The sequence below is a fragment of the Cajanus cajan genome, chromosome 8 (genome assembly GCF_000230855.2).
Source record: "Cajanus cajan strain Asha chromosome 8, NIPB_CcT2T_4, whole genome shotgun sequence".
NCBI lineage: Eukaryota > Viridiplantae > Streptophyta > Magnoliopsida > Fabales > Fabaceae > Cajanus > Cajanus cajan.
The window spans coordinates 12,316,403-12,337,899 of record NC_138524.1 but is presented as its reverse complement, the minus strand read 5'-3'; the positions used below and the strand labels follow the sequence as shown (position 1 = coordinate 12,337,899).

The following is a 21,497-nucleotide window of genomic DNA, read 5'->3' as shown; positions in this document are numbered from 1 at the left end:
CCAAAGATCTATTCTATTCCTGGCCATTAGTTAATAAATTTATATGCATTAAGGTGTGTTTGGCTTTTAAGTATTTGTCACCCTTTCCAGGATTCCAAACGTGGGAGAAACAATTTGTTAAATTAGTGGTACACTCTTAAAATCTTTGCTATTTCTGAGTTTCGGCACTGAAGCATAATTGGTTAAAATGGTTGAATTTCTTGATATGAGCCATGGTATGATAATTTTCTTTTAAAAATGTTTTTTTTTGTCTGTTTCAATATGTTTGTACTTTAGGAAGTGTTTGATTTTTAAAACTTGGCTATGATGATTTCTATTCAGCTTTATGCCAGTTCTGCTTCTGAAAATTTGTGATTGATAGAGCTGTTATGTATCTCTGAGCCTTTCGACATTGTTCTATCATTTTTTTTGTTGTTTTAATGTTTATTATTTAATTGTGTAGTTAATTGTTTAATTTTAATAGCTGGAATTTATTATTTTGTGATTTGGTAGTTTGCTGTTTATTAGGCTGCTGATGATGATATAATCCAATTTGTTTGAGGTGTTGTGGAGCCAAGTCCCTGTTTTCAGGATGAACCTACTTGGTGAAGCTACATTCATGTGATAACAAGTGATTTTACTGAGGCATTATACTCTGTGAAAGTGTGTTATAGATTTAATTGACTTATTATTATTTAATTCTCAATGTTTAGAAGCTTTAAAGGAGTCCGTAAAGCTTTTGGTAACAAAACATATTACAAATTCACCAATGATGTGGCAATCCAACTTGCTAGGGGTTGTAGTTGATCCAAGACCCTGTTTTCAGGGTGAACCTACTTGGTGTTACTACATTTCCAATAGCATCTAGGAACAATCTGAGGTTACCTAGTATTTTGTGCAGTTGTTTGTATTAAAATTGTGTTGGTTAGGTCTATTTTTTTTAATCCAATTAGACTTGAGTTTTAACTATACCCTGTGCCTATTTAATTGGTTCTGGGTCTGAAAAACTCATAGATTGAGTGTTGTCATCTGCTTCGTCTCTTGTTTAATCCACGAGATAGGAGTCAAATAACAGCACTACATTTATTTTGAAATTATATATAATATTTATGTATTTTTGTTTTTTTTCTTTTCAATTTGCTCTATTTTAATTACCTTTTTTTTAATTATGTTTTTGAGTGCTTATATTGAATCGGAATTGGTACTTAGTTTGTGTTTTGTTTCCATTATTTGAAAAAAATATTGTGGTTGTTGGTGTTTTTTTTACCTAATGGTACAACAGTGGGCTGATTCTGTTGGTTCATGTTTATTTTTATTTTTATTTTTTGAAAGCCTGCAAGTAGCCCATTAGAGCTCGGGACGAAATTTTATGTTCTATCATTAGTTGCAGGTAGTGTATACTTTAAATGTAGTTCAGTGATAAAACTGACAAACCGAACTGTAATATTTCTGTTTTTCTGCTTGTGTTTGGGAACCTTGGCTTAGAGTTTCCGTGATTGTTTCATACACGGCCTTATATCAGTATTCGAAAATGCTTTCAGTAGGGGGAAGAAGTTGGAGAAGTTAAAACAAGAGTAATGAGGCTTCCAATCCCACTTCTTGTTGCTTTAGCTATTGGCTTGCGAGTTACTTCTAAGTGGGCTAGTTATTGGCACTTGGCACTTGATATAGATGATTGCATGAATGCTTGGAATTAGTGTATCAGATTCTAAAGAAAATGCTGTTTGGTAGTTTATGAAGTTATGGTTGGCTATGATTGCTTTTTCATGCTTTGAAATGGTGCTGGGAATCACTTGGCTGTGCCTGCGCATATGAGCTTCTTGTTAGACTATCACTTAATGCATTTATGCAATTTTCATATGCGGCCGGTGCTGCCTTGATCTTATTTGTCACACCAATGTTGAGTTTTATGTTTGAAATTTTGTACAGTTAATGATATAATTATTTTATTCGAAGATCAATGTTATTCCCGATTCTCCTCCAGTTATTCAATGGTGTATGCGAGTATCCGATTATCAGTCACCCTTCCAGTATTTCAAACTCGAGAAACAATGTTAGATTAATATTCACGTTAAATCTAAGCCATATATCTCCATTATATCGATAGAAAGAAAATATCATTTTAGAAACGGTAATGCAATATTTTTTAAGATGAATATTGGTTTTTGTAAAAAAGATAATAGTAATAGCAGTGGCATTTTTTTTTCCTATCACTGTTTGTGTAAATTAGCATTTGGTAGATATCACGATGAGTTTTTTCCCCTTAGACTTGACTTAATAGCAAGTTCACTAAAATGTGTGACTTTTAATCGGCAGTAAGAAAGCATTATTTCAATAATTCTAATGAGAAGAAAATTAAAGGGCAAGATTTACATCTCAGTAACAGTGTTAGGTCTTAGAAAAAGTTGATTACGGCAAGTTTTGTGAAATAATTCTAATGAGAAGAAAATTAAAGGCGGCAATATCTATCTTCCACAATCCTATTGTTACGTTATACATCATTCAAATTTGCTTTACAAATATAGTGGAGGATGATACATGCAAAATGTCATAATAAAAAACTATTAGAGGAATTATGCCTCATCTTATAACTGTTATTTATTTATGTATTATTAAATAATATATTTTAAAATATAAAAATATTGAGCTATTAGGTTTTGGGTTTAATTGAAAATTTGTTACATTATAAATAATGATTTGAACTTAATAATAAATATATATTATTTGAAATATGAATTAGAATTATAATATAAATATATTTTTTGTTTTAAAATTATACAATTTTAATTATACATACATATATATATACATATATATATATTAACAACCGTATAATTTAAAAATATAATATGTATAACATAATTTTAAAATAATTAAAATTTTAAATTGTGATAATTTGAATAAAGTTGTTTAATTAAAGTTTTGGAGATTGAAATTGAATATACTCTTAAGAGATAAAAAACACAAGTATAAAGATATTGTAATTTTAGTTTTTAAAATGTCAGAACTCACTTAATTAAGTTTTATTTTAATGATGATTTTCAAAATAATATATTTTAAAAATTAATTAAATTAAAAATATAAAAGATAAAGTACTTAAATTATTATATATTGATGAAGAATATTTAAAAAAAATAAAAAATTATTGAGATAAAACTCAATATGTTAAATTGAATTAAGAACATTGAAAAAAGTATTATATATGTTAAAATACTCAATAAAATAATATATTAACATAAAATAGAAAAGTGTAACCCACAATAATATGAAGAAAATAATAATCGGTGATGAATGTGATAATATACTTCAATATTATAATTAAAATCATTTACATCAAATTATATGCAATTTTAAAATGATTTTATAATTTATTATATTTTTTTACTTTAACATATAATATTTTAAATTATGTGTAAATATTTATTTTTAATAACATTTTAAAAATTTAAAATTATATAAAATTTGATAAATTTGATATATATGATCTTAAATATAATATTACATAATTTAATAATTGAATCAATTAAATTTACATTATTTTTATTAAAAATATAAAATTTGTTATAAATTTTTAGACTTAAACCGAATAACAACGGATTGTGACTCTCTTTATATATACTAGCGGAGCTTAGGCATTTCGTGTCTCTATATGTATTTTTTCTTCAAATTTAAAATAATTCATAAGTTGAATGAATAAATTATAGTTGAAGATGGTATGACTATTCAAAATTAAAAAATAAATAAAAAAAATTAACAAAAAAAATGAGAGTTGATAAGAACAATTAAATATAATACCTATCATGTACCGTGCATAGTAAGAAATAGAAAATCATAATGCCAAATTTTTTTTGAAAATAATAAAGATGACTGCATAAAATAAAATATAATAAAAGAATAACCATACATCACTATCTAAAATTAATAATAATTTTTTTTGTATTTTAGCAAAGGAGTCAAAATTATAGAGAAAAATAAATAAATTTAAATTGAAACTATAGACAACTACAATCACAAAAAAAAAAAAAAAAAAAATAGAACGACTAAAATAATTTTTAAAAAAAGGCATAAACATGAAATTTGTTAAGAGAGAACTAAATCATTACAGCAAGTATGCAAATTAAATTATTATAATGCACACGAATAAATGAAATAAATATTAACTAAAGTTGTCGGTTATATTTTTTGTAACAATGAATTTAACATATTTTAGTATTTGATTGATGTCTCCACGAATAAGAATTGTGTCTATATGTGTTTTTAAATGTTCAAATCAAAAGTGGTTACCAATTTCATGTTTTTATATGTGTTTTCACCTGCTACAATGCACAATTATATCAGTTTTCATTCCTAAATTCTCTTGGAATCGAAACATTTTATAATTTTTTTATTAAGAAAAAATATAAATAAAATAAAAACTCACTTGAAACTTCCAAGAAATATTTGGTAAAATTCTCCATCAAAATACTAAAACAAAAATGTGGATTTTAGGAAGAGAGATGTAGATAGTTGAAATCAAAATATGAAGATGTGAAAAGTTCAAACCATCCTAAAAATTACACATATGAAAACATATATATAAAAAAAAAGGTTAGACAAAAAAAATGTAATTCCCAAGTGAAGAAAAAAAATCAAAATGTTTAACTAACAATATAATGTGGTTGAGGAAGAGGGTTCGTTGCTTATTATTTATATATGGAATTGAAGGTAACCGATTCGAATTCTTACACTTATGTGTACACTGCAAACAATGAGCGGTTATTATGTCCAAAAAAGCAGACAATGGCAATAACCTTGGAGGACAGGAATAAAAAGATCTACCTTGGTTGGCAGTGAAGTAGAATTATGAACGTGGCCTTGAAACTGGAGAAGAAATGTTTACTATTTTGAAAATTGAAAACTAAGGGTAAAATGATAGAGACGAAAGATTATTTATGCGATTATTATTTTAAAAGAAAAAGTTAGAAATAGAGAAAATGTTAAAGAAAGAAGGTTGTGCAGTTATTTATTTTTAAAGGAAATAAAAATCTTTCATATAATTATATGAAGGGACAAAGTTGGATAATAAAAAGTAAAGACACGTATTTGTATCCTTTTATATTAAGTTATATATATATATATATATATTTATTTATTTATTTATTTCTTTATTGAGTCTGATTTTGTTGGGGAGTTTAGAACACCGGGGAACATTCCACACAATGGGTAGTGAGTAAGTCACACAAGTGAGCTTGACACCACAACATATCTTAAAACCTTAAGGCATTAGGTAGGTGGGTCTTTCTCACTTATATATTACTCAACATGCCCAACTCTAACCAATGTGGGACTTCGCTACACACTTGAATTCCAACACTCCCCCTCAAGTGTGAATCCCTTCCACATGGTCACTTCAACGACACACGTCCTCCACACCCCTCTAGGGAGACTTTCAGTACAAGGGATGATCCTACTCTTGGATCTCCTGCCAATTTCATTCAGGATCCCACTCTTAGATCCAACCAATACTCGTCTGAGCCGATCACCAGTCACTTGGTCGAACCATCGACTCTGATACCAATGTTGGGGAGTTTAGAACACCGGGGAACATTCCACATGGTGAGTAGTGAGTAAGTCACACAAGTAAGCTTGACACCACAACATAACCTAAAACCTTAAGGCTTTAGGTAGGTGGGTCTTTCTCACTTATATATTACTCAACATGCCCAACTCTAACCAATGTGAGACTTCGCTTCACACTTGAATTCCAACAGATTTTGCCTCGCCGTTAGCTTGTTTACGAATACCACATGACTATTTTTTACTTGACAATGAGTGCTTCCTTATTTCTCAAAAAACAATCATCATAGGATATGTTCAATTTAGAATTTGATTTTTTTTTTTTTTGAATTTCTTGGCGACGATTTAGTATTATTTGTGCTTCTGACTTTTTTCGATGAAGCGCAATCGGTTAAAAGATAGTTGAATTTCTTGATATGATCTATGATTTGATATATATATATATATATATATATATATATATATATATATATATATATATATATAAAAGGAAAGTTTAAACGATATCAATGTAATTTTTAGTAAGTGTTACACCGCTTAATAACTTTATATTAAATGTGCGTTTTGTAAATTCAACCGTTAGATTGAAAATTCATATATTTTAGATCATATACAAAATTTTATATTAATTTAAGATGATTTGATACTTCATTTTTATAAAATAAAATTGATGTAATATATTTATTTCAAAATACACTAAAATATGAACACTTTGATTACTTTCAAGTTATTGTTCAATTTTAACAAAATTTGACATACACATATAAAGTGATATGAACTTTCAATCTAACAGATAAATTTATAAAATTCACATTTAATATAAAGTTATTGAACGATATAATACTTAGTAAAAGTTACACCAGTGTCGTTTAAACTCTTATTTATATATATATATATATATATATATATATATATGAGATAAATTACTTCCTAACAAACGATGTGCATAGATAATTGTGTTATAATCAATACTCTTTCTTTCATCTCAATAATTTCTTTTATTTATAAATAAATTATTTTTTTTATTACTAATATATTTTATCTTATGTTTATTTTTTTTATTTTATATTTACATATTTTTTTATTAAACTTAAAAATATAACTTAAGATATTTTAAAATTTGAATTATTGTCAATTTTATTTTATCGTACAACTTAAAAGAAAGACCTACTGGAAAGGTAATGGCGCTTAGCTGGAAATGCTGAAACATGGTACAATTTGAACCGTTGAAGTAAAAACTGACAGCACGATGTCGCTGATCCAAAATGTGAGTTTAGAAGATCATAACAATTTTATAAAATTAATTGCAATTAAAAACGAACTTGAAGTACAATGATTTTGTAAAAGTAATATTTGAATCAGAAATCATACATCCTCCGATAAAATACTCGATAGTTTCATTCTTTAGCATTATTCTATTAAATTATGATAATATTGTTTTTGTAAATATTTATACAACTGAATTCTTTTATTGTAAAATTTGCAAAATATTACTTACCTTTTTTTTTAGACAAGAATATATTACTTAGTTGAGTTACTTCAAAGTCATAACTTTACGCAAGTTTTTTTTTACCTAAAGTAATTGATTTTTTTTATTTATTATATTTATTTTACATAAAGTGATTTACTGTTCAGTTTTGTAATTCATACGATTGATTAAAAAAATAAAGCAAGACACGTGGCAGTGTTCAAGATATGACTCCAATACTAATGTAATATCCTAGAGCCATGTCAACCCCATGTGTTAGGAACTTCAGATTGACCATTTTGTCTGAAGTTGAAAGATCAACACTTCAGAGTTCAGAACTGGGAAGTTGAAGCTGCTAACAGAAATTCTTGTAACCATGGCCATTGGTTCCTTCTTCATCAGGGCCTCCAGGGTTCTCAATTCCTCCAACTTTCTGCTTCTCTGCACTCTCAGGTTTTTTATTTTTTTAAAATTATAAGTGCGTTCTCATGATCAGACTTAGGGAGATTAATTCTAACAATAGTGTCTATTTTAAGATTCTAGTGTTTTTTGTTGGTTTGTATTCTTAATTGATGGAGAGTTGATTAACTTAGATTCACAATCAGCCACGTTTGTAATAATGCTTGATAAGTTATTTATTTTTGTGGGTATAATTATATTATTATACTTGATCCAGTTGCTATATATTAATTAAGATCATTTCATGTGTCATTCTTGATATGGGATTAGCCTTGCGAATGGATCCAAGCAATTTCACTTCCAATGTTCTTCTTGGGAACTGTGCCTTTGACTTTGATATGCTTTAGGAATAGACGAATAGTAGTTCACCCACTTTCAAGTTTCAAGAGTTGTGTGTGATATAGTGCCTCCTTTCTAAGCCCTCATCCAAGAAGATTATAGATCTTAAGATATAGCTTCAAAGCCTTAAACTATTGGATTTTGCTGCAAATCATTTCAGGTCAGATGCAATGTTAGTTGAGGCTCCACCATAAGCCACTATTTGGTGTAGACAAGTAGATGTCCCTTGGTGCAAATTTCATCAAATGGTGCTCTTGTTTCTTAATTTCCGTCTTTTTCATAAGTTATTTGTCTGTATTAATAAACATGCAACAGGATAATGAAAATCAGTTTGTTGGAAAAATTCCCATTGATATCAGTTATTAAATACTGACTTAGTTTTCACTAAAAAATTATTTGGATGATTGTTTTTAATAGAAGAGAATAGCACAAATGGTTATGATAAATGAAGATTTAAACATGTGAAGACATCCTTGATATACTGATATATTGCAGTGGTGGTGGTGTGGTGGCATACTCAGAATCACAATCAGGAGCTGAACGTCCTAGTATTGATTCTAATGATCCCTCCAAAAAGAAAGTGGTGGTTCTTGGAACAGGATGGGCTGCTACCAGTTTCCTTAAGGATCTGGATGCTTCATTATATGATGTTCAAGTTGTTTCACCTCGTAACTACTTTGCATTTACTCCCTTGTTACCCAGTGTTACTTGTGGAACAGTTGAAGCACGGAGCATTGTAGAGCCAGTCCGAAACATCATTAAAAAGGTGGAGGAATCACTAGAACTCTAAGAATAACTATTGATATAAGAATTTTTTATATAGCAATGATCACATGTACATGTAATGTAATGAGAAATGAAGTGTTCTTTGAGCCTTAACTAATAAAACAAGATTGTTGGAGGCTTGACTTTGTTATTTGTGTCGAGAATTTTGATATCAGTATCACCTTATGGTCATGTCTAGGAATTTTTCTCCCTTTTATTTTCTTGTTATTTCAGGGTATTTTTATCAGTTAACTAATAAGGGGGTTTTCCCCCTTTCCTATTATAGAGAAAAGGAGAGATAAACTTTTGGGAGGCTGAATGTGTCAAGATTGATTCTTCAAACAAAAAGGTTTTTTGTCGGTCCAATATTGAAAACTTGGTGGGAAGTGGTGAATTTTCCTTGGACTATGACTTCTTGGTTGTAGCAATAGGAGCACAAGTGAATACTTTTAACACCCCTGGTGTCAAGGAGAATTGTCATTTTCTGAAGGTAAATTTATTTGTTTATGGTTCAATTTATTTATTTATTTTTTTCTTTTGCTTGTTTATGACTGTTGGTTTATCAAGAGATTCATTGATTCTTTTAATTTATTCATTAGGAAAAATATTAATGACGCTCTTCTATGATCACTCACAGGATGTTGAGGATGCTCAAAAGATTAGACTGTCTGTGATTGATTGCTTTGAGAAGGCTGTTCTTCCTAGTCTATCTGATGAAGAGCGAAGGGCAAATCTTCATTTTGTAGTTGTTGGAGGAGGTCCAACTGGTGTGGAATTCGCTGCAGAGCTGCATGATTATGTCCATGAAGATTTAATCAAGTTATATCCAACTGTTAAAGATAAAGTGAAAATATCGTTGATTCAATCAGGAGATCACATCTTGAACATGTAAGAACAACATTAAGCATTAACGTTCTTAATTATTTTTTTAATGTTACATGAACTACTTTTTTGGTTACTTTAGGAACTAATATTGAAACTTTTGTATCTTCCCCAAATTCTATATTTATTTATTGTGTTACTTGTGTTGAATATAGTGCTACCTCTGATACAACTAACAGCATTATTAGATCTGTTGCTAATGCTCCTTTAACTAATAATATTTCTCTCTAGTCTATGCATGTTACTTTTTCCATCTGAAATTAGCTGTGTATTGGATGAACTGCAGCATGATATTTGGCTAATGTTAGACTTCAAACTAAATTCGCTCATAGGTTCAGATTCAATTGCATGTTACTTTATGTTTTATGGTTGGTATTAAGGATCTGCTTCTTTGTCATTGATTCAGAAAGGATTGACGTGGTGATAGATTCCTTTAACAATTACATCTTGGTAATTGATGCCTCAATGGTGTATGCCCAGCTGTTATTACTATCAATGATGTATTTGATCCTATTTAGCTTTGATTGAAGACTGTATGGTATTTGGTTGAAACTTGTAACAATAGATTATTACTTTTTTCCCAACAATTTAAGCTTTCTATTTTTATGCATTCTGCCACCTTTTAACATTTTGTATTGAGTTTCTAGTATTGCTAACCTCATAAAATAAGACCAACCATCAAGGAAGTCTGACTTCAAATCTTTCATATTCTCAACAAAGCAGTCACAACTTGGATAAAATGTCATCTTCAATCTTGTAGGTTTGATGAAAGAATAAGTTCATTTGCTGAGCAAAAGTTTATGAGAGATGGGATAGAAGTTCAAACAGGATGCCGGGTTCTTAGTGTTAAAGACAAGGATATTACAGTGAAGGTGAAATCGACAGGGGAGCTTTGCTCAGTGCCTCATGGGTTGGTTGTTTGGTCAACTGGCATTTCAACTCTTCCAGTTGTAAGGGACTTTATGCAAGAAATTGGTCAGGTGATTATTCATTCCATGCATTTCTGAAATGCACTTTTCCCCATCCTTTCTTCTTCACTTCTCTTGTATGTGCATGTGCACATAGTGAAGAAGGTACTCTTGCTTTTTTAGGATTTGTTTGGATAAATTAATCCAAAAGCACTTTCTAGGAGAGAAATTTAGGAATGAAAATTGAAATAAGTTTCTTCATAAGTTAAAACTAACTTATGCATGAATTAAAAATTAGATTACGAAGAAGTTAGTAAGATAAAGCTTCTACAAATTAGCTTATGCACAAGATAATTTTAACTTATGGAGAAGTTTATTTCATTTTTCCTTCCAATTTTTCTCTCCTAATAGTGCTTGTGGAGAAATTTACCAAACATACTCTTAGTATATTATGTCCTATCCAACATGTCGTCAATGATTTCCTCTTGGCTTAAAATTACAAGTAACTATTGTATAGGTAATCATATCTGTATGTGATAATTTCTCTATGTGCAGGCTAAAAGGCATGTACTAGCAACTGATGAATGGTTGCGTGTGAAGGAATGTGAAGATGTGTATGCCATTGGTGATTGTTCTAGCATAACTCAACGTAAAATCATGGTATCTCTTCAGCCTTCAAGAGGCCTTTTTAGACTTCTAAGTTTATTTAATACAGCAATGTGCTGCATCCTATCTGAATAATACAGATGCGACCAACCTGATTTGGTTTTGATGAAAAAATTTAGCTCATTGTGCTTGTCATTTGATTATTTCTGATAAATTCAACAAAGTTGTTACATGTACTTAAATGCTATAATTTCCATCTTCAGATGAAATCTGAGGAATTATGTAACCCTAAGACAGTTACGGAAATAACAATTGAATTTAGTATGTCATAATTAACTTGTTACCTTGGTTTCTAGGATGATATCACAGCCATATTTGAGGCTGCAGACAAAAATAAGTCAGGCGCCTTAACTATTGAAGACTTCCAGGAGGTGATGGATGACATTGTCTTAAGATATCCACAAGTTGAACACTATCTAAAGCAGAAACATGTGCGTGATTTTACCACACTCTGGAAAGATTTACAAGGGAAAGAATGCAAGGAAATAGACATAGAATCGTTTAAGCTGGCCCTTTCTCATGCAGATTCACAGGTGAAGAGTCTGCCAGCAACTGCACAGGTATACATCGTTTCACCAGTAACTAAATGCTTGCTTATGCAGATGCTTTTTGCTGTCAAATATACACTAATTTTTTAATGTATCGCTATATCTAGGTTGCTGCCCAACAGGGTGCATATCTAGCTAGATGCTTCAACCGAAGGGATCATGTTGAAGAGCATCCTGAAGGTCCTCGGCGATTTAGAAAATCTGGCCGTCATAAGTTTCTTCCCTTCCGGTAAACTAGTACTTCATGTTACTTATTGTATTTTAGCCTTATTTCCAGTAGCTGAAGTGGGACTTGCATTTTTTTCCAATATACTCTCTCATGTCTATTAATATTAGGTTTGATGTGTGGATAAACTGTAGGTAATCCTTTTTAATGGATCTAAAATAGGTTCATGGGACTTGGATCCACTTTCTTAAGACTTAGTTGTGTTTCCTGTATTTCCTGTCTATGGAGTGGAAATTGCAAAATTGTCTACAGTATGTAAATAAAATGCCAGGGAAATCCAGTATACTATTATGGTCTCTCATTTTTGTGTTAGTTATTATTATTATTATTATTTTTTTTTTCTCAATCAAAGACATATAATAGCTAATTTTGTGTATATGCCATTGCTTGCTATATCCCTGACTAATCAGTGTGAGATGGTTGCTTGTTCACAAAAGGTATAGGCATTTGGGGCAATTTGCTCCACTTGGTGGTGAGCAAGCAGCTGCAGAACTTCCTGGAGATTGGGTTTCCATGGGTCACAGCACTCAATGGCTTTGGTATTCTGTATATGCAAGGTACTTGTTTGACATATAGCAACTATTTTTTTGTGCATAACCAGTTTTATGTAATAACTCTTCTGCTCAACATTCAGCAAGCAAGTGAGTTGGCGCACAAGGGTCTTGGTCGTGTCTGATTGGACAAGAAGATTCATATTTGGCAGAGATTCGAGTCGAGTTTAATTTCACACCTTTTCTTCTGTGTTAATTTTTGTACCTAAAGACTAATGTATAGTGATATGTTGATTGAACCACAATTTTTCACCCCCGATTGGAAACACTTTGTGAATTGTCATTGGAATTTAGTTAAGAGTGCTTCTGTTTACATTTTCCATTTTGCATCAATATACGTGGATTTGGATCCTATCAAGCCTTTTCTCACGTTCCTTCATGCATTATAAGCAGAAAAAAACGGAGAATCAAAATTTAAAGGATTATATTAGTTATTTCTGTCTTTTTCTTTCATGGCAAAAGAATTTGAACATAAAGGAATTTATCAATTTATAATATATAATTTTTGAAACGTGTAATATAGAGTTTTCATCTATTTAGTAGAGAATTTGTATTTGATCTACACCCTGCACAATATTTCGTTAATTTTACTTTCATTTTCTAATTTTTTTTATCCTTTTCTCGTTACAATATATATCTATTTGCATTTTTGCACAATATCTGTAAACCTCGTTAGTCTTTGGTCACCAATTATCTAGTAAATACTGAATACAACCTCAAGCTTTTACGGAAATAACAAATCCTATTACAACAACAATTCACCATTGGGTTACTAGTACTGGACAATATCCACATGTCTTCATCACTAAGCTACCATCACCATTAGAGAAAAAACGCATCACATGAATCAATTTCCAATTTTTGTTTAAAAATGCATTAAAGAATTGTGTTAATTAAGTAGCTAGCACAACACTATAGTAACTTGGGATGACTATAATATTTGTGAACAAGATACTTTGACTAAAAAAATGTTGTGATATTCCATTAGCAGGGAGGCTCTCAAGGATGTTAAGCAAGTATATGTTAAGTACATGCAAAAGTACACTAAAAAATATAAACACGTATATATTCTATTTTGATATATCACCTTTTTTGGGTTCACATAAGTAGGAAAAAAGATGAAGGTTCACCAAATTAGACATTACACTATAAGCCAAAAAAGCTAAGTTCAAAACTTCTTTAATTTATGCATTAAAGAAGGGTAAAATATTATTTTAATTAGGTGAAAAAAAGTGAAATTCAAAGGCTTTCTTTTGTTAAAAGTTTTGTAACGATTAACGTTGTAATAACTAATCAAGAAGACTAATGATCCGAGAATTAAGCCGCAACTGCTCGAACCTCGTATTCCCCGATTCGTTTCAACGGACACATCTCTCTCTCTCAGGTTCTCATTGTTTTTGTTTAGTCATTTTGACAACATCATCTTCTGTTCTTGGCCATGCATTTTTCAACGTGTTCAAACTCCGCAAACACATGAGATCTATTCCTCGTACTAAAGGACAAGTGCATGTATTATTTCCCTTAAGAAAATGTATTTACATGCTACGTGGCAGCAGTAACAACTTTGACCTTACTCTTCCGTTTTAACCACCACTCAATTGTTTCCTTGTTTTTATTTCAGAGAAAGCACAAGGGAAAGCGAAAGTGGCATAGCTAGCGAAAGGTTTCACAATGCGTTGGTCTTCCTTCTATCACACTGCCTCGAGGCTTTTCCATGAGTATCCATCATGGTCCAAGTCTGTTATTGTATGCACTACCATCAGGTCTAACATGCATACTCAAACCTTAATTAATTACGTTCTTGCTTTTTTCTTTCTTTAATGTTCTTTATTATTCACTTAAAATATATTATCAACAGGACAGGTTGTCATTGCAAAAACAGTTTCATGTTGGTGTTGGGTTTTCGTGTGTTCATATAATCTTTATTTAACTTGCTATACATGTATAATCAACTTATACCAATAGTATATCATCGTAGATTGAAACAAATGGTTTAAAATCCGGTCTAATCCTTTAATATTGATAGACCTCTATTGACTCTTTTGACAATGATAATCCTGAATTAAATTAGATATTATTAAGTTTAGACTAATCATTAAGTGCATAGTAATTTTTGATTTGAGAATTTTTAATATACTATTGGTTTCATGTGTGAAGTCATAGGAGTCTCATCCTATTTACCATTTTCAATATCAAATGACTTATGCCGATAATATATAATTCTTAGAATTTGCTTTTAGACCTAGCTAATTCAATCTCAAAAGTTAATTTATTACATGAAGATATTGTTTCCCACTTAAATCATATACACCTTAAGTATAAAAATTTTCGGATTGAGTACTTGTGAGTGGTTTGACAATAATCTAATAACAAATGATTTGATGGACCTTACAAAAACTAATAGAATAAACTCTTATATAGTCTTAGAATTTAAATTTAGGTGTAATTTAGCCCTAACAAATAGTTCATAAGATGAAAATTACTCTCTCTATTTATATACACAGTTTAATTCATATACCATATCTCCAACAATAATACATCAATAAATTTAGTTAGACAAAATTTATACCAGTGAAATCACTTACCATGTTTTTTTTTGTCAGTGTATTACATTTTTTTAGTGAGTCATCGATCTCCTTATATAAGTCGTTTGGCGTTTGATTTTATTTTAGTCTAAGTTTTTAATTCATTTTTATATTTATCTTTATTTTTTATTGTATTGCAGTGGTGGAGGATTAGTGGCATATTCCGATGCCAAACCAGAACATGGTGAAGAACCTATTCAAAAAAAGAAGGTGGTGGTGCTTGGAACTGGTTGGGCTGGAACCAGTTTTTTGAAAAATATCAAAAGCAATTCCTATGATATTCATGTGGTTTCACCTCGTAACTATTTTGCATTCACTCCATTGCTACCAAGTGTCACGTGTGGCACAGTGGAAGCAAGGAGCATCGTTGAACCCATTCGCAGTATCACCCGGAGGGTACTCCTTTTTCCATCAATTAAGTTCTCTCGTATAAATAACAACACAAATTTAGCTATTATCGGATCTCCAACTTCGTTTATGGAATTTAAGTATTCATATCTGTCATGTCTATGCATTTACATAATCGTGCATAATGTCTCAGCTTCAAAAATTATATTATAGTGAAACCACAGTTACAATTATATATACACTTACAAGGAGAATTCTGTTCAACAGAGCGGTGTAAACATTCATTTCAGTGAAGCTGAATGCTATAAGATTGATCACAAGAACAACAAAGTCTTTTGCCGTTCTGGTAAAGACAGGAAGACAGGTGGCGAAGACGAGTTTTCCATTGATTATGATTACCTCGTAATAGCTATGGGAGGCCGTTCTAATACCTTCAACACACCTGGTGTTTATGAGCATGCCCATTTCTTGAAGGTATATATATATATTTATATATCTTTTTAAATAAAACTTCAATGCAATTCCTTATCATGATTGAAATTTTATTTAGACAAGATGCTTAATGTAGACCATCTCCAAAAGTATGTAGGCATTGTATATAAGTTTCCCTAATTTGTCTAGGTGAAATTATTGTATGGTCATAATCCTGATGTTCATGTCTCGGTCGATTTTCACGAGACATATAACTGAGATTTTTAATTTAATTAAGAGTTAATAATAATTGGTTATGTGGAACGTGGAGATTGATTGAGAGCATGATGATCTTAGACCATTCAATGATTTCTCCTTTGCATGATCCTGACTACTATGTATTCATGGCCTGTTAAATCTTCATGAAACATATAATTGAGATTTTTAATGAGTAAGAGTTAATAACTCTCAGTTATGTGTAACATGGAGATTAATCAGCACAATAGTCCTAGACAATATAATAATTTCTCCTTTTCATGTTTGCATGTGTGTATTCATATGCTAAACTAAACTACTCTTGAATCTCTCTAAAGGAAGTGGATGAAGCTCTAAGAATCCGTCAGACAGTGATTGACCTCTTTGAAAGAGCTAGCCTTCCTTCTGTATCAGTGGAAGACAAGAAAAAACTTCTGAGTTTTGTAGTTGTTGGTGGTGGTCCAACTGGGGTAGAGTTTTCTGCTGAGCTTCATGACTTTGTACATGAGGATATAGCTAAGTTATATCCTTCCCTTAAAGACTATGTGAAGATTACTCTCCTGGAGGCAGGCGATCATATCCTAAACATGTAATAAATATATTTTCTTTATTAGCATATAAAGAGCAGGACAATACTTGAACAAAGTTTCATTAGTGTTTTTAGTATTATTGTTTGATCAGAATTAGAGTTTTACTTCAATAATCTATATTGACCTTTAATGCAAACCTTTGTTATCTAGATTATGGAAGTGAAACTCTAATTTTGAAAGGAGAATAAAAACACTTGTGAAACTACTTTTAAGTTTTGCTTTTTATTGCATGATTGGTGTGACAATGAGCATGTGAAAATTTTAAAATTATTTTGGATGATACACATTTCACCTCTAATGAAGCATCCTCTTTTGCCACCAGCAATTTTTCCTTTTTGTTTGTTAAATGTGAGTCTATGATGTAATTTCGTGGTTCAATGCAGGTTTGACAAGCGAATAACAGAATTTGCTGAACATAAGTTCGCCAGAGATGGGATTGATGTGAAGTTGGGATCTATGGTTGTCAAAGTTAGTGAAAACGAAATCACTGCCAAAGAAAGGTCAACTGGTCAAGTTGTTTCTATACCTCACGGAATGGTAGTTTGGTCAACTGGTATTGGTGCTCGCCCAGAAATAGTTGAATTCATGAAGCAGCTTGGCCAGGTTTGTTTCTTTGTTTCTCACAATACAAATGCAAAATTTAGAAGCAAGTGACTGTCACTGTTCAAATTTTGCTAGCATTGAATTCTTTCTGTGACAGACTAATAGACGTGCCTTGGTCACTGATGAATGGCTAAGGGTGGAAGGATGTGACAATGTCTATGCTCTAGGTGATTGTGCCACTATAAATCAACGTAAAGTTATGGTAGGTGCAATCTATGCATTGTGCATTCTATAAGCTTTTTTTTAACCTATGCTCCTTCATTTAGCCTATGATATGATATAGGACAAAACTCATGCATGTTCATAGCTGTTTTTGTGTCATTCGTTAACCAGAATTCATTATGGGAAAAAATTCTAATTCTGGTAGGAGAATAATACAAAAAATACTCATAAAACTACATCTAAATTTTGTCATATGACATGATTATGGAAGGAAAAAAAAATAGTTAGTAGCTACCACATTATATTTCTTGTTGACTATTGATTTTATTAACCATTGACATGCTACTTTTGCTAGGAAAAGATGACATTTTAATGACAACACATCATATGGTGCAGCAGTGATCTGCTATTATTTTATGTTCAAGTATAACATTTTAGTATCATCCCTTTGTGTGTCATGGTTTTACCAGGAAGATATAGCCGTGATATTTAGCAAGGCTGACAAGAACGATTCTGGGAAGTTAGATCTTCAAGAATTTAAAGAAGTTGTTAATGACATCATTGAGAGGTACCCACAAGTGGATATTTATTTAAAGAAGAACCAAATGAAAGACATGGCCAGCTTGCTAAAGAAACCTAAAGACAGTGCTATTGTAGTGGACATTGAATACTTTAAACAAGCACTTTCCAAGGTAGACTCCCAGATGAAAAATCTTCCTGCAACAGCTCAGGTACATGTACAGTACATACTACGTACTAGTTATTTTCAATAATATTTGAAACTTTTCCTACTTAAAAACTAGGGGTTATATACTTACATTACTTTTGCTTTGGTGGTGGCTTCCAACTTTAAATCATTCTAGGTAGCTGCACAACAAGGAGTTTATCTTTCAGACTGTTTCAACCGCATGGAGTTGTGTGAGAAGTATCCTGAAGGGCCTCTCAGGTTTAGGGGAGTTGGACGCCATAGGTTTCGTCCCTTCCGGTATGCACTACTTTTTCCATTTCCTTTTTGTCCTATTAGCATAAATTTCTCAATCAACAATACTTATTGGAGAAAAAAGTAAGAAGGTAAAATGAATTGAGCTTCTTTCATTAAAAATTAACTTCTATGCTCAACTTTTATACAAACTCTCATCTAACTTTTCCAAAAGTTAAGATACATAATTAATTTTAGCATATACGAGAAACTTAACTCATTTTACCTTATTGTTTTCTTCTTCAATAATTACTTGGAAAACTTTTTATCCAAACAAAGCCTAATCTTTCAATGTAGCCAGATACTGCATAAAGGGTATTGTTAGCAATAACATAACCAACTAGCAGCTAATGTTCATTGCGAATAAAGAATGCAAGTATTAGGGTGTTCTAAACTATGCATGCTAATTCATGTGACATAGAGTGCGGTTAATTTAACTAACTAAATGGTTTTAAGTGGTGAAATAAGTTAAACCAATAGTCAATGTGTTTGTAATTCACCATGAACAAACAATTGATTAATTCAGTTAAAGCATTTGGGTAATTTTGAGTGTGTAATCGAAGTTGTGCATGATTGATTGAAATAGTATTGACCAAGAACTTAAGGCCCAACTCTTTGTTTCTCATTGTTTATTTGTTGAAAGGTACAAGCATCTTGGACAATTTGCTCCTCTAGGAGGAGAGCAAACTGCAGCTCAGCTTCCAGGAGATTGGATTTCAATTGGTCAGAGCACCCAGTGGCTCTGGTATTCTGTGTATACAAGGTAATTTGTTTAACACAAAACTTCATCATATAGGCTTAGTGCTATTACAGAATTGATTGTTGGACACCCAGCAACCTACCTAACACCTATGAAAGTCTATAAGGTGATATGATTCGATAGAAAGAATTGATAAATGTTAATGGATTTATAATTAAAAGATGTTCAAAATATCATTATTTGTGTTGGGATAAAATTTACATGTAGTTTCAATTAAAATTGATATTTTACTTCAATAATATATAATAAAAGATTTCATTAAAAGTCATCATGTATATTAAAATAAAACTTTAATTTTGATTATTTAATAATATTAACAGTACCAATTATACTGTATTTAACTTTTGTCCTTGGTGTTATTATGAGTTCATCCTCTAACGAATCACAAAACATACAGCAAACAAGTGTGCTGGAGGACAAGGGCTTTGGTGGTTGGTGACTGGTGTAGGCGATACACATTTGGCAGAGACTCAAGTCGAATCTAAGATTTCATTCAAAGCTAAGGCCTACTTCATACTGATTTCTTGGCACAGCAGAGCAAAAGATCCCAACCCCACCTCAGAGGGCATACAAAAAATAGAAAGAAAAAAAAGGGTGTTTAATTTTATGCAAAAATTTTCTCCTTTTGTTCCTATGTTAAGGTACATTGATATTGATTGTATTGATAAACAGCCTTGTGTTAAATTGGTTTTAGTTGCCTAACCGAAAAATATCACATTTAGTGGCTTGACTTCATCTTGTGCAATAAATCCATATGGACTTTTCAGGAGCTTGTTTGCTGCTAGTTCAGTACAGACAACAAAGTTCTAATTAAAATCAAAATAATAAATTTCTCATTACAACTATACTAATCTCCATTGTGTATGAAAATTCATCGAGCCAACAAGTTACAGTACAGTTAGTAGGATTAGTCCCTAGTTCAGTAGACTGAAAATACATATGGCAAGAAGAAAAAAAATTGTAGGGGGTTTTCAGTTCCAGATCATATTGGGGTAAGATTGATATGTGATGTATTGTTGAGCATTGAATATTTGAATTAAGTTACATCATTGCAGAACTCCAGTGTTGGTTTTGGTTAGAATCCTTCTAAATGTACGTTCAAATGAAAACAACAACTACTCATTTCCTATTTTTATGCTTTGGAAAGAATTTCTGTTTGCTTCATGCTAAACGGTTTCTCAAATACACACTTAAAAGTGAAATTCAACAAAAATGATATGTAAGAGAAAATCATAGTATATGGTAACTTAAACTTCGATCTAAGTGTAGAACACTCATCAAATGATACTTTTTTTTTTTCAACACAACATATTCATTGTGGGAAGCACTAACCAAAAGTGAAATATTTTTCTCTTAACTTAATTTATTCCACACATTTTTATTTATTTATTTATTGGTACAAGATATGTACCGATTTCAAAATTCTAAAATCTTACTAGTCAAATTATAACTTTTCTTCCTTACCATAAAGAAACTCCCTTTTTTTAACTTTCTTTTGATTAAAGCATACAAGTTTAAATATGGTTTTAGTCTTTTGAATTTAAGAAAAATTTATTTTTAGTCTCTGAAATTTAAAATCAATTTTTTTTAATTTTTGTAATTTTAAAAAAATCTTATTTTAGATCTTATATTCAAATTTTGTTAAAAAATATATCAAATATTATGACATAAAATTTACTTATTGACATTTCTGTTAGTAAAAACATTATATTAAATTTGATTGATATTACATAATTATCTCAATCTATTACTTTCAAACGTGTTATTAGTGATCTAATAGACTAAAAATAACAATTTTAAATTTGAGAAACAAAAAATAAAATTATTTAAAATTTAAGAAACTAAAAATATATTTAAGTCAAACTTAAAAATATGTTTTGAATAAACTAGAATATGAAGAAAAAAAAATGAAATAATTTTTTACTCACTAAAAATAACTTAATTTAAAAAATAAATTTTTAGAAAAGCTCTTGTAATTTTCTTCTCTCTTTTTTTTTTTTTTTTTTTTACAAATTAACTTATTTTTTCCTTCTTATATTTATTCAAACATAATGTTAACTACTAAAGGACATTTACACGTGAACGTTACCTTATTGACCTTTTTAAAAAAGAAAAATTATATATGTACGACAAATTTGTAGAATAATAAGATAGAAAAGTAACATTGTAAGAGCGAAAAAATATTGTTTTACTTAAAAAATTATATATAAATAATAACACTCTTAAAAAAAATTGAGATAAACAATTAGGTACAGTTACTCATCATCATCTCATCGACGCCAATAACAAATATCCTAATACCATCAAGAAATCTGCTATCCTAGTTAAGAAATCAGAACAGCATTCTGAGTCCAAAATTAATTTTATAAAATGGAGCAAGCACATTGGTTGATTGGTATGGGCTTCCATAATGGTTGTTAATTTCTTAATTATTCCATTAAGATGTGTACAAATTAC

The 21,497-nt window shown here is 30.5% G+C and overlaps 2 protein-coding genes and 5 non-coding genes across 8 annotated transcripts; all 7 read left to right on the top strand.

Annotated features, from left to right (window-relative positions):
• Positions 1-295: 295 nt before the first annotated feature.
• LOC114915940 (small nucleolar RNA Z223) lies at positions 296-387 on the top strand. The gene has a single exon (XR_003804204.1). It is a non-coding gene; the product is annotated as a small nucleolar RNA Z223 (small nucleolar RNA).
• A 123-nt stretch (positions 388-510) lies between these two features.
• On the top strand, positions 511-626 carry LOC114915932 (small nucleolar RNA Z278). The gene has a single exon (XR_003804196.1). It is a non-coding gene; the product is annotated as a small nucleolar RNA Z278 (small nucleolar RNA).
• A 118-nt stretch (positions 627-744) lies between these two features.
• LOC114915931 (small nucleolar RNA Z278) lies at positions 745-861 on the top strand. The gene has a single exon (XR_003804195.1). It is a non-coding gene; the product is annotated as a small nucleolar RNA Z278 (small nucleolar RNA).
• Positions 862-957: 96 nt separating this feature from the next.
• On the top strand, positions 958-1,064 carry LOC114915934 (small nucleolar RNA snoR97). Its single transcript, XR_003804198.1, has one exon. It is a non-coding gene; the product is annotated as a small nucleolar RNA snoR97 (small nucleolar RNA).
• A 4,806-nt stretch (positions 1,065-5,870) lies between these two features.
• LOC114915462 (small nucleolar RNA U36a) lies at positions 5,871-5,959 on the top strand. The gene has a single exon (XR_003803506.1). It is a non-coding gene; the product is annotated as a small nucleolar RNA U36a (small nucleolar RNA).
• Positions 5,960-7,268: 1,309 nt separating this feature from the next.
• On the top strand, positions 7,269-12,701 carry LOC109798916 (external alternative NAD(P)H-ubiquinone oxidoreductase B1, mitochondrial). Of its 2 annotated transcripts, XM_083061872.1 has the most exons (11): positions 7,310-7,456; positions 7,962-8,049; positions 8,297-8,567; positions 8,853-9,056; positions 9,204-9,454; positions 10,209-10,428; positions 10,912-11,016; positions 11,319-11,582; positions 11,678-11,799; positions 12,234-12,353; positions 12,431-12,701. In XM_083061872.1, the coding sequence occupies exons 2-11, from the start codon at positions 8,021-8,023 to the stop codon at positions 12,516-12,518; spliced, it is 1,674 nt and encodes a 557-aa protein (XP_082917998.1). In that variant the 5' UTR covers positions 7,310-7,456; positions 7,962-8,020; the 3' UTR covers positions 12,519-12,701. The 2 variants fall into 2 exon arrangements, with proteins under 2 accessions (XP_020214940.1, XP_082917998.1); XM_020359351.3 differs by lacking the exon at positions 7,962-8,049 and having other exon boundaries at positions 7,269-7,456.
• Positions 12,702-13,886: 1,185 nt separating this feature from the next.
• LOC109799312 (external alternative NAD(P)H-ubiquinone oxidoreductase B3, mitochondrial) lies at positions 13,887-19,809 on the top strand. Its single transcript, XM_020359860.3, has 10 exons — positions 13,887-14,110; positions 15,073-15,328; positions 15,548-15,754; positions 16,285-16,535; positions 16,920-17,139; positions 17,237-17,341; positions 17,772-18,032; positions 18,165-18,286; positions 18,924-19,043; positions 19,438-19,809. Exons 1-10 carry the CDS (start codon positions 14,019-14,021, stop codon positions 19,523-19,525), a joined length of 1,722 nt encoding a protein of 573 aa, XP_020215449.1. The 5' UTR covers positions 13,887-14,018; the 3' UTR covers positions 19,526-19,809.
• Positions 19,810-21,497: the final 1,688 nt, after the last annotated feature.